This window comes from Mytilus galloprovincialis, chromosome 3, assembly GCF_965363235.1.
Source record: "Mytilus galloprovincialis chromosome 3, xbMytGall1.hap1.1, whole genome shotgun sequence".
Classification (NCBI taxonomy): Eukaryota; Metazoa; Mollusca; class Bivalvia; order Mytilida; family Mytilidae; genus Mytilus; species Mytilus galloprovincialis.
In genome coordinates this window covers 89,444,218-89,456,954 of record NC_134840.1, presented here as the reverse complement: position 1 = coordinate 89,456,954, position 12,737 = coordinate 89,444,218, and the positions used below count along the sequence as shown (strand labels likewise).

At 31.4% G+C, this 12,737-nt stretch overlaps 1 protein-coding gene across 1 annotated transcript in view; it reads right to left on the bottom strand.

Moving 5' to 3' along the window:
* LOC143069315 (alpha-soluble NSF attachment protein-like) overlaps positions 1-12,737 on the bottom strand; it is a 49,437-nt gene that overhangs the window by 26,681 nt on the left and 10,019 nt on the right. Inside the window, exon 3 of the mRNA XM_076243882.1 lies at positions 8,350-8,466. Within this exon, the coding sequence (XP_076099997.1) occupies positions 8,350-8,466 (117 nt within the window). The remainder of the gene's footprint in view (positions 1-8,349; positions 8,467-12,737) is intronic.

Below are 12,737 nucleotides of genomic sequence, written 5' to 3'. Positions count from 1 at the left end.
GAGACATACCTCAAGAACTGTAAAAGTGAAACTTACAAAATTTTAAATTAAACTGAGTTAAGAGGTAATAAGCATTATATATATACATTTCATTAAATTAAGTTGAGACAAACTTAAGTTAGAAAATGAAAACAAAATATCATATCAGTTTATTAAAGGACAAAACTGAAGAACATTAATCAAAGTGCTTGTACAAATTGTGTTTTATTTTTTTAGTGAACATTGCATTGTATAAAGCACTGGTTGTAGTTGATGTAATTGTTAAAATAATTTTTTGTTAAAAATAACTTTTTGTTAAAAATATTTTTTTATAATTGGAGTTATCTTCCTTTGTTCATTATTGCAGTTGGTTAAAATCAATTTTTAAAGTTGATTCAACTACAATTATGGACAAAGGAAGATAACTCCAATTTTTTTTTTTTTTTTTTTTACAAATATAAGATTGATATTTTTTAACAGATATTAGATTCCTTTTTTCCATTTGTGAAGGAGCATAACTCTAGAACTGTAAAAGTGAAACTTACAAAATTTTAAATTAAACTGAGTTAAGAGGTAATAAGCATTATATATATACATTTCATTAAATTAAGTTGAGACAAACTTAAGTTAGAAAATGAAAACAAAATATCATATCAGATTATTAAAGGACAAAACTGAAGAACATTAATCAAAGTGCTTGTACAAATTGTGTTTTATTTTTTTAGTGAATATTGCATTGTATAAAGCACTGGTTGTAGTTGATGTAATTGTTAAAATAATTTTTTGTTAAAAATAACTTTTTGTTAAAAATATTTTTTTATAATTGGAGTTATCTTCCTTTGTTCATTATTGCAGTTGGTTAAAATCAATTTTTAAAGTTGATTCAACTACAATTATGGACAAAGGAAGATAACTCCAATTTAATTTTTTTTTTTTTTTTTTACAAATATAAGATTGATATTTTTTAACAGATATTAGATTCCTTTTTTCCATTTGTGAAGGAGCATAACTCTAGAACGGTTGAAGCGACATCTCTTAAATTTAGATTGATCTGTATTTTGGGGAAATAAGCAAATATGTTTAAGTTTAATAACATTTGGTTGAGGAAAACTAAAGTTAAACCAAATGCTCCGCAGGGCGCAGCTTTATACGACCGCAGAGGTTGAACCCTGAACAGTTGGGGCAAGTATGGACACAGCTTTCAAGCTGGATTCAGCTCTAAATTTGGACTGTGATTAAATAGTTGACACAGCATAGGTTTCTGACACAGAATGAATGTGGTCTAATGAACTTAAAATGTTTTGTTTTGCCTTTGAGCAATTCACTATGCTGTTGAATATTAATCCTCTCAAAAAAATTGAAGAAATAGCAATAACTACTCATTTAAATACATCATAAAATATTAAAATGAAAAAAAAGTGCTGGTTATCACTGAATGGTAAAGATTGTTTTGATTTATCAGTTGGTAGTAAAAGTGAATATACATTGTATATTGTATAAAACAATGGTTTAAGTTGATTCAACTACTATTCTGGACAAAGAAAGATAACTCCAATCAATTGAAAATTTCTTGCTATTGCACAATATTGTGCAATTAGATATTTCTTGCTATTGTGCAATACTGTGCAATTGAAAATATTTGCTATTCCACAATAATGTACAATTGAAGATTTCTAGACACAGTTAGATTTGGCATATCAAAGAACCCCAATTATTCAATTTTTGATGAAATCAAACAAAGTTTAATTTTGGATCCTAATTTGGACCAACTTGAAAACTGGGCCAATAATAAAAAAATCTAAGTACATGTTTAGATTCAGCATATCAAAGAACCCAAGGATTCATTTTTTGATAAAATCAAACAAAGTATAATTTGGACCCTTTGGACCTTAATGTAGACCAATTTGAAAACAGGACCAAAAATTAAGAATCTACATACATAGTTACATTCGGCATATCAAAGAACTCCAATTATTCAATTTTTGATGAAATCAAACAACGTTTAATTTTGGACCCTTTCTGGGCCCCTTATTCCTAAACTGTTGGGACCAAAACTCCCAAAATCAATCCCAACCTCCCTTTATGGTCATAAACCTTGTGTTTAAATTTCAGAGATTTCGTATAAAAATGCAAACTAAAATACTTGTATTTTTTTCATTTATTAAGGGCATAACTCTCTATTGACGCTACCAACATTCAAACTAGATCTGTATTTTTTTTATAATTAGCATTGTGTATGAGTTTCATAACATTTGGTTGATACAAAATAAAGTTAGAGAACAGAAACTAAAAATGTTGTAATTTTTCCATTTATAAAGGGGCATAACTCTAGAAAGGTTAAAGTGACGCCACTTAAATTCTATCTTGATCTGTGTTTTGTGGTAATAAGCATTGTGTATAAATTTCAAAACATTTGGTTGAGGCAAACTCAAGTTACTGAACTGAAACCTATTTAGGGACAAACGGTCAATGCCTTTCAAAATGAAAATTTGCAGCAAAGAAATATAAGTTATCGATTTAGAAAATGATCCAGAAACAGCTGAATCTATGTTTACTTTTCTTATAGAATTATATCCTTCATTGACTTGTCAGTGTTGGATCCAGGAATTTTCATAAAAGAGGGCCCACTGACTGCCTAATTCATTGATTTTAAACACTTTTTTTTGTTGCCGACATGCACAGATTTATTTTCATATCTTAATATAACATTCACCTTAAACCAGGTGCTCTGCAGGGGGCAGCTTTATACAACCACAGAGGTCGAACCCTGAACAGTTGGGGCAAGTATGGACACAACATTCAAGCTTGATACAGCTCTGAATTTGGATTGTGATCAAACTTTTGACATAATATGAGTTTCTGACAGAAAACAAATGTCAAGATCATACAAATCTTTTTGCGCAATATTGTGCAATTAAAGATTTCTTCCTCAAACTTTTCAAAAATTTGGAAAAAAAAAAATGAAAACCACCCCCCTTTATTAGGTAATAAGTCCAAAACCTGACATTTCTTTATACATTATTTACAAAAAGTGTAAGGGAGGTAAATCTGAACATACCAAACAGTGTATGTTAACTGTTTTTGAATTACCTCCCTTACACTGCTTTTAAATTGTCTTAATTGTCCATTGACCAGAAAAACCTAGTTTCCCCCTTTTTTTTTGCCCCTACTTCCCCTTTTGTTGTCCCTAATTCAAATTTTTTTTTTTGAGCCATAACCCCCAAAGTCATAACTAACCATTCTTTAATGTTATGAAAACTTGTGGTATAATTTCAGAGCGATTCATACACTTAAACACAAGTTATTGTTTGAAAAATACAAAAATGCTTATTTTGGGCCCCCTTATTCCTAAACTATTTGGACCATAACCCCAAAAATCAATCCCAACCTTCCTTTAGAGGTATTAACCTTCTGGTAAAAATTTATAGAGATCCATTCACTTAATCTCAAGTTATTGTCCAGAAACTAAATGTGTCTTGGGACGACGCAGATGACGACGACATGATACGACGCAAAAAAATGTTTGCAGTCGTATAAAAAGATCGATCTAAGCATTTACACTTTCAGAAAGATTGATTTAAATATGATCAATCTTTTTAAAACCACCTCTGAAGTTGACTTTTTAAGTCCAATTGAGGATCAATCATTCCTGTATACATTAGACTTGAGATCGATCTTTTCTAGATCAATCTGGATCGATCTACAGAAAAATAAAAAAAATTACAAGTGTAAACGGGGTCTAAGTCTCTATATATGAGGTCCAAATGAAGCTGGTGTGTTGCTCTCAAGAAAAATATACCAAAACGTTTGTGGTTTGTTTACATGTAAATTCCGATGTTTTAAATTTCTTTTGATAAAGAAACTGAGCATCTGAGCTTTGTAGAAAGATGTCAAGATGAAATAAATGAGTTTTCCTTAAGTTTGTGCATTGTTCTTGGACTGTTAAGATGCCATCTTCTTTGTGTCTTAATTTGGCAATTTCTTTCAATCTAGCATCAAAGTACATTTTCTAAAGAACTGGCTAGGTGATTTTTAGAAATGCTGGTCTCTGAGAGAAAGAAAAGACTTAGGAAAATTCATCTGTAAATTCAGTTTTTAACATTAACATGTCATAGGTTTTAAATAAGGTTGCAGTTTAAATTTTAGCCTAAAGTTTCATGACTTTTTTAAGCTATGTTGGGACATATTTGACAAGTGTCCAACCTTCTTTTTTTTGTAGAGGACCCTGTGGTTTGACACGTTTGCATTCTAAAGAACTGTTACAAAACTTGGACAGAGACAGTTCAAGAATCATAAGCTATGAATGTCTTGTTACCAACTTAAAAAAAAATCCTCTGGCTTGTCTATATTTTATGATACAATCTGTCTGCCACCTTAATTCCACACTTGGCACACTTGACATTTTTTATCAAGGATGGGCTTTTCGTTTCAGTTTGCTTGACACTATAGTTCACAAAGTTTATGACAAAATATAGATTTAATTTGTTTATTAATACAACATGGAAAGTTATAGTTCGAGATTACCCTGACGTCCAATGGCTGTTTGCAAGACAAGCTGGTTGCCCGGCCGCCTCTTTCAATGTGAAACAAAGGTTAATTATATACAAAATCACTGTCACAGGACTGGAGCAAGCCCCCTTTTAGGCAGTCAGTGGGAATCCCCTTAAACCATTACACTTCAAAACGGGGGAGGGGTATGGTTTTTTCATTTTTCATATATAAATACATTCAGATTTAACATATACTTTGCTTTATGTAGTACATGTATTTGTATAAAAGTATTCAAAATTCATCAAATTGAGGATCATAATATTTTTAAAGAAAAAAACAAAGAAATACCAAATAAAAAAAATCGGATATTTTAACAAAAACAAAAGTTAAAACAATTGCGTAGTGTGTTAATATTTCAATTTTTTTATTTTTTTTAACAGATTTGAATATGGAAGATCGTATACCTGTACATCATAAAAGTGCAAAGTCTTCTTTAACACACGTAGTTAATTAGGATTATATGTTTTCTAGTCCTATATTATAAGAATTCGAAGGTTCATATCATTTACATTTAACGTTTTAATGGGATTTTTTTTACTATCAATGTTGAACCTCAAGGTTACATTATAGTAATAAAGGGCTGCGCTTTAGCGCATGATACGCCCGTTGTTTGAAAGACGACGGGCGTATAAAAATGGCAAAAAAGACTACAATGACAATGAGGAGCAGCAAGGAGATAACAGGGAAAGTGAAGATGGTGAAAGTGACTCTACTGAAAGTAATGATCTAAATGAGGAAGTAGGTGATGAAAGTAAGGATTTCATTGATGATGAAGATAAAGATTTCATTGATGATGAGGAGGCCTCTTCTGAGAATGAAAATGAGGATTTTTCTGATGATGAGGACAGTGATTACAGTGAAGAAGACACTGATGATTAAACCTAGTTCAGCTTTTCAATATTTAGCATAAAAAACAAATATCATTAACATTGGCATATAACATAGAAGTCTTCAATGCAATATAAGGAAAGTGATATATGATTATGGGTTTTAGTAATTCTATGGCTGATTTCCAAATTTTATAGTAGTTTGAAAGAAGGTAATTTTCTTGGGGTATATTGCTCATAGTTAGATTCTGTTGAACAGCAACACAGTAAGGAATCCATACTAAATTATACAAGGATGTATGCAAAAGTTGTTCAAATGGTGCTTAATATGGTGGATAATGATTATTACCTTTTTATTGTTTAGAATATTCACAAGATGATCATATTGATAAATGTTTAGGAGACTTGATTTCCTTATTTTTTTCATAAAATGACACCCTTTAACATTTAAGGAATATTTGGTCACATGTTAGGATTTTCATGTTGTCACTTGTTCACTTATTATGTGCTATTGTAGACTAGTTATGTTTTATAACATTTTTTATTGCCCTCAACCCTTCCACCGAAACCGAACTCTATAAAAAAGCTGCAATGCTAAGGTATCATTTGTGATTTCAATTGCAACCAATTTTAACAAGAATAAAACATCCTATATGCAAAAACAGTATTTGATTTTTATCCATAGCTTAGATAGTAAAAATGTTATCATAAAATGATATATGCCTCAAAGAACAGTTAGTATCTCAGAGACTGCTAATGTGCTTTCATCCTTGCAACCATTCAATAATAGTACAAACGTATGACATTCATGGAACCTATTTTTTACAAACGGACAAACAGACTGACGCACAGACCAGAAAACATAATGCCTCTACTATCGTAGGTGGGGCATAAAAAAATCCGATAAAAAACGTTGTGAATGTATATGATATGAACCTTTAAAGTCTAATATTATAGGACTCATGTTTTTAAAACATAATATCATGAGGCCACACCAATTTAATTTCTTGTTCTACGGATTTTTGGACTCCAAAATTTGGGGCGAGCGAGCGATTTGAAAATTTTAATAAAAAAAATATTTAATTTGCAAATTTTTGAGGCGAAGCTTGAAAAGTAGAGGCGAGCAATTATAATTTTTTTTTGTAAACATAAATAGTAGGTTTTGACAATATTAAAACTTGATTTATCACTTGTACTTTGACATTTCTTTAATTTCTGAAGTATTGTTTCCCTGTTCACCAAGAAATAATTAAATCTTGACTATGTTTGTGTGACTGACAATGAGACAATTCTCCATCCAAGTCATAATCAGTTTGGGGGCAACCCCTTAATGTTATAAATATCCCTTTTACATGTTTTATGAGGGATCAATATAAGTTATAATATATTTGTTTGTACAAAAGGGCTCATATTTTCTCAAACAAGTATATATCTATCTGGTATTAAAAGGCCAAAACATGTCCAATAATTTTTGTAATATTCCTGGACTTTAACCATGTTAACACATTTACTTTAATTACAGTTTAATATTATTCAAAATAAGTGGACCCCTCTTTCAGAAAAAGTTGTTTAAAATATGATGTAACACTCCTCTTTTTGAGTACAAAATTCTAAGTTTTCAAAGGTTTTGTATAGAAGAACTAAACAAATCCTTGGTATTTCTATTTTCTTTTCTTCATCAGTAAAATTACCCTTGTCTGAGGGAGGGTTGTTCTCAACCTGATAATAGCAAACACAGGTCAAAGTATGGCCTTTTACATAGGGCTTTGATACAGACCAAACAGCAAGCTAAAAAGGACCCCAAAATTATTAGCGTACACAATTCGAACAGGAAAACCAACGATCTAATTTATATATCCGAACGGAAAAATACCAATGAACAACATCAACAAACGATGCGGGCCCCTGAATCAATCAGGACAGGTGCATAAACATGCAGCGGCTATGGATAGTTTTGTTTCTCCAGCATTCAATATAATTGCAGTTGAAGGCAAATCCTTCAGAAGTACTTTGTACTTTATTCTAACAACGAACATGTTTTGATAGGGAATATAAGTAAGGGGGAAAGAAACCAATTTTTTGTTCTTAAAAGGTATTTCCGCTGTTATAAATTTATATCAGAGCACTCCCGCTTTGGATAAATAGGTTTCATGCTAAAACAAATATTCTCACAGATATTTACACAGTGTGGTGGGGTGCTTTTATGTTAAAAATCGATATATATACAGGTTAGACTGTGATTTAAAAACAGATGTTGATGCGGGAAGCGGGAATATAAAAAAATAAAAAAATTCTGTTTTGAAAAAAATAGGTGTGGGCGGGTCCGTCGAACAAGGAATCAAATTGGTGTGGCCTTATGTTGATCATTTATATTATGATTACAATAAGCCTCACATTAAGTTATTTGTCACTTATATTGAATACATCATATCGAGTTGACAACAAAGATACACTTATCGGTGTGCTCGATCATATGTGTTTACCAACATTCATATTGACAAAGTGACCCAAATTTGAAAAATTTTTGTGATGAAACTTCATTTCGGAACACGTTAAAAACTAGATACTCAGAAAGCTACATTATAAAGGTTTGATATATATTTTTTTCAAAAAAAAAGAAAAATATGCAGTCAAGGAAACTAAAAAATCATATATCAACAAATTCACCTTTAAGATATACTCTACTTATAGTGGTTGCATAAAAGTTATATTATGGTTTTGTGTCTTAAGAGAAATTCGTCCCTATGCATATCCAATTTTATGTGTTAAATGTCTTTCCTTTTTTTTTTTACCTTTTCTATCCCTTTCATAAGAAGAGTCATTTTTCTATTGTTCTAGTGTCACTGGAAATCCCACTCTGTGTATGCACATGTATTATGTTTGTCTGTTTTTATTTTCAAAATCCTGTTGATAGGACAACAAGGCTAAGTTTGTGTACATCTTTATCATGTTAATTATTCATAAATTATTGTAATTAGAACTTTTTTCTTACCGTTAGGATCTCCTTTTTTATAACAGGTAGAGGCATTCACATATTCTGAGGCAGCTTGATGTTTGCTTTGTAGCTTAATCTGTATTACAGCTGCCTTACAAAAACACTGCCCTGCCTCTGTAACATAGAAGAACAATGCTGTATTTTGTTAATACTAAAAACCAGATGCTCCGCAGGGCGCAGCTTTATACGACCGCAGGGCCATAAAAAAGAATAGGTTTGTTTGCCCAAACGTTACCCACCTAGAAAAAAGCTGTCTACTCAAATTCTTTTATTGTCCTGATTTGAAGAAGTTTTTTTTTAATCAGATAGGCATGAAGACTAATAAACACCCGATACTTCAATTTCTCATTTTGAAAAAAAAAAAGAAAATGCCTACCTACATGAACCTACCCACTGTCTCAACCTTTGGGTAGGGTTTGGGCAAACCAAAATATTTTTAACTGTGGCCCAGAGGTCGGACCCTGAACAGTTGGGGGCAAGAATGGACACAACATTAAAGATTGATACAGCTCTAAATTTGGATTGTGATTAAATAGTTGACACAGAATGAAAAAACTTAAACATTTTAAATTGGACATGTGTAACTAAGAAATCCACAGTCTAAAACTAGGAGACTGATATGAGGATTCGGTCACAACTAAATGTGAAACCTAAATAACCATGCACCATAAACTAGCAGTAATACACAGAAGATTAATTCCACTTAGTATATAATTTATTTCCAAGACTGGAACTTGTCACCAAGCCTGTGACTTCCAAACTTATATCTTTAACAAATGATTTTACAATATATATATATGAGAATTAAACAATAAGCTAAGATCAATTATTACATAACGTGTTGACAAATATAAACAAGTTATTATCCAGATAAAGAAAGATAAATAATTAATACAACTCTTTTAGCAATGTCTCTAATTTAAGAAGGATAAAGGATTAAGCCCTGAGGCATTATTGTCACTTTGATTATAAGGGCGATATCTTTTTGCGCCAAAAAGTAACTCATTTGCGCCACAACTTAATTGCGTCAATACTTCTTTTGCGCCACCTAATTTTCAAAACTATAGGTATCATTTGCGCCAATGAAACAATCATCCTAATAAAATTATCCCGCTTTCTGGCTCGATCAGGGTTGGCAAAAACCCGGGTTTTATGAGTATTGCCCAGCCAAGTGGGAAATACTGGGAAAACCCGGGTTTTACTGGGTTTTATTGGGTAATACTGGGCAATACTGGGTAATATAAGATACTGGCATGAATTTTATAGATGATTCAGTAATCAAACTCAAATGCAATACATTTAAGATATATATAAACATTTTTTGATTTATAAATAAGTTTACTTGTATGATAGTCTTATAATACATACATGTACAAATGTACAAGTGAAGTGTATACATTTGAGAAAGAATTATTCTAACAACTCTTAGACAACATGGACAAGTGTACATGAAGACACATTAGACAAATATCAATGGGAAAAACTTTTCTCAATAGTTCTTCTAAAATCTTAAAAATCATCCGTCTGTCTGGATTGGTCAATTACTGATAACATAAAGCCTAAACAATATTTTTTTCAAATATATATAACTTAAAAGAATTAACAATTACATGAAAGAAATAATCAGCCTTTTCATTTCTATAAAAGTTAATGACAAGACCCTATAGGGTGTTTATTTAGCAATATGATTGCATATATAGCAATTTGATTTACAATTCACATAAACACTGTAATAAAATGCATTTCTTTTCAAAGTTTGGATTATTGAAACAATTCTAAAATGTTGTATTTATACATAGAATTTAAGTGGAGAAGAGAGTAAATTACAATATTGAATTTTTAATCTTCTAGACATGACTCTCAATGGTTATCTGTATAAAATGTATATATTTAGCTATAATACTATGAAACTACAACATGTCTTTACTATTTTTAGTTAAAATAAGCTTAAAAAATCATATTGCCCAGTATTGCCCAGTACTACCCATTTCTGGGAGTATTGCCCAGCCCGGGAAAACCCGGGTTTTCCCGCCCAGTAAAACCTGGGCGGGTAATACTTTGCCAACCCTGGGCTCGATACACAATACAAAGTCACCAATATCATCCAATATTCTGTGAAATTCTGCTTGACTTTTAGGTTGAGCCGGATGCAGTTTTATTTTCTCCATATACATTGACTGACGCACATATTTTAAATCTTTATTTTCTAAATTTTCTTCTTCAATTTTGAAGAGCTCTGAATTTTTTTTATTTTTGAAGGTCGCTCTGGCAACATATCGGTTGCTTTTCTTTTGCACACAGTTCTCAAAATTTGACGTTCTTATTTCTGGACTTTTGTTTCATGACATATAATCTAATTTTCCAATCAAAATAATTGTACAAGATTCATCTGTGAATAACCTAGCACAACACGACTTAACTGTACATCTCCACCTTATTTCTCCAGTTTTCCTTAACTGTTACATCTCCACCTTATTTTTCCAGTTTTCGGTACAAATGCCTGACGGAATTTTGTGTTCTTCAACAATGATGACCGGTTTTTCCTGTATCAGATTCTATTTTCTTGAATGGTATATCAGACACTCTTGACTCGTGAAAAAATATTCTATTACTAAACAATTTATTTTTTGGCGAGTTTTCTTAAATTTGATGAGTGTTCAATTAAATCTGAAGTGGAAATTTTAATAATAGTACATGTATGATAGGTAAAACATGTACAGGTATGATATAAGTAAAAACATTTACAGGTAAATGTGGCGCAATTTCATTTCATTTATTGGTGCAATTAATACCATCAAAATAAAAGAGAGTGGCGCAATTAATACCTTTTCAAAACTGCAATTGGCGCAAATTGATTCTGCCCATCTAATGTCCATTATCAATTAGATATATATTAACTTATTGTCCAAGTAGAATATATAATATAAAACATAATTAATGATAAATTCTTTGAGTTTCAAACATTAGCATTAAAAACCTAAAAACATCTGAAAGTCATTTTAACTCTGTCATACATTTACCTATTATGGTCCAATATACAAAATCTAAATACATGGTTAGATTCAGCATATCATAAAACCAAAAGAATTCAATTTTTGATGAAATCAAATAATGTTCAATTTTAGACCCTTTAGACCAATGTGGACCAATTTGATAACTGGGCCCAAATATTAACAAGATGCTCTGTAGGGCGCAGCTTTATACAACCCCAGAGGTTGAACCCTGAACAGTTGGGGCAAGTATGGACACAACATTCAAGCTGGATTCAGCTCTAAATTTGGATTGTGATTAAATAGTTGACACAGCATAGGTTTCTGACACAGAATGAATGTGGTCTAATAAAATTAAAATTTGTTTTTTGCTATTGAGCAAATTCACTATGCTGTTGAATATAAATCCTCTCAAAAAAATGTTTGAAGAAATTTTCTTTTTATTTACGAAAAAATTAGACCCCCCCCCCTCCCCCCAATTTTTTTTTCACATCCCCCTTTCCCTTATTCCAATACTGATCTCAATTCAAATTACTAATGGAGTTTGCAACAATTATTACTCATTTAAATACATCATAAAATATTAAAATGTAATAAAACCAGGTGCTCCACAGGGCGCAGCTTTATACGACCCCAGTGGTCGAACCCTGAACAGTTGGGCCAAATTTGGTCACAATATTCAAGCTTGATACTGTCTGAATTTTGATTGTGATCAAATTTTTGACATAATATAGGTTTTTGCCACAAAATTAATGTGGTTCAAGATCTAATACATCTATTGCACAATACTGTGCAATTGAAGATTTCTGAATTTAAAATTTGAAAAATGTTGAAATAAAAAAAAATCCCTTAAAAAAATGGTAAACCGAGACCCATCCCCCCCAATTTATTGAAACCCCCCATGGAGCAATAACCCTTAAACTCAATCCCATGCTTTCCTATGTAATATTGAACCTTGTAGTACGATAATTTGAAAACGGGACCAAAAAATTAAGAATCTACATACACAGTTAGATTCGGCATATCAAAGAACCCCAATTATTCAATTTTTATGAAAACTTTAATTTTGGACACTTTGGACCTTAATGTAAACCAATTTGAAAACAGGACCAACAAGAGGCTGTCACAACGACAGCAAACCGGATTTATTAACATTAATTTGTGTCCTGGCAATATCACAAGAACCATTACTGATGAATGGTGAAAGTGAAAATCGTCAATATCAAATTTGACCTCCATTTTGTCATCAATATCAACATATTAAAATTTGAAAAGCTTACATGTAGATTGAATGGTTCATGAGTAAATGCAACAACGTGAATGGAAACGCCATTTTACGATCTTTCACGAACCATAACTCCTGAACGGTAAAAGTCAAAATCGTCATTATTGAAC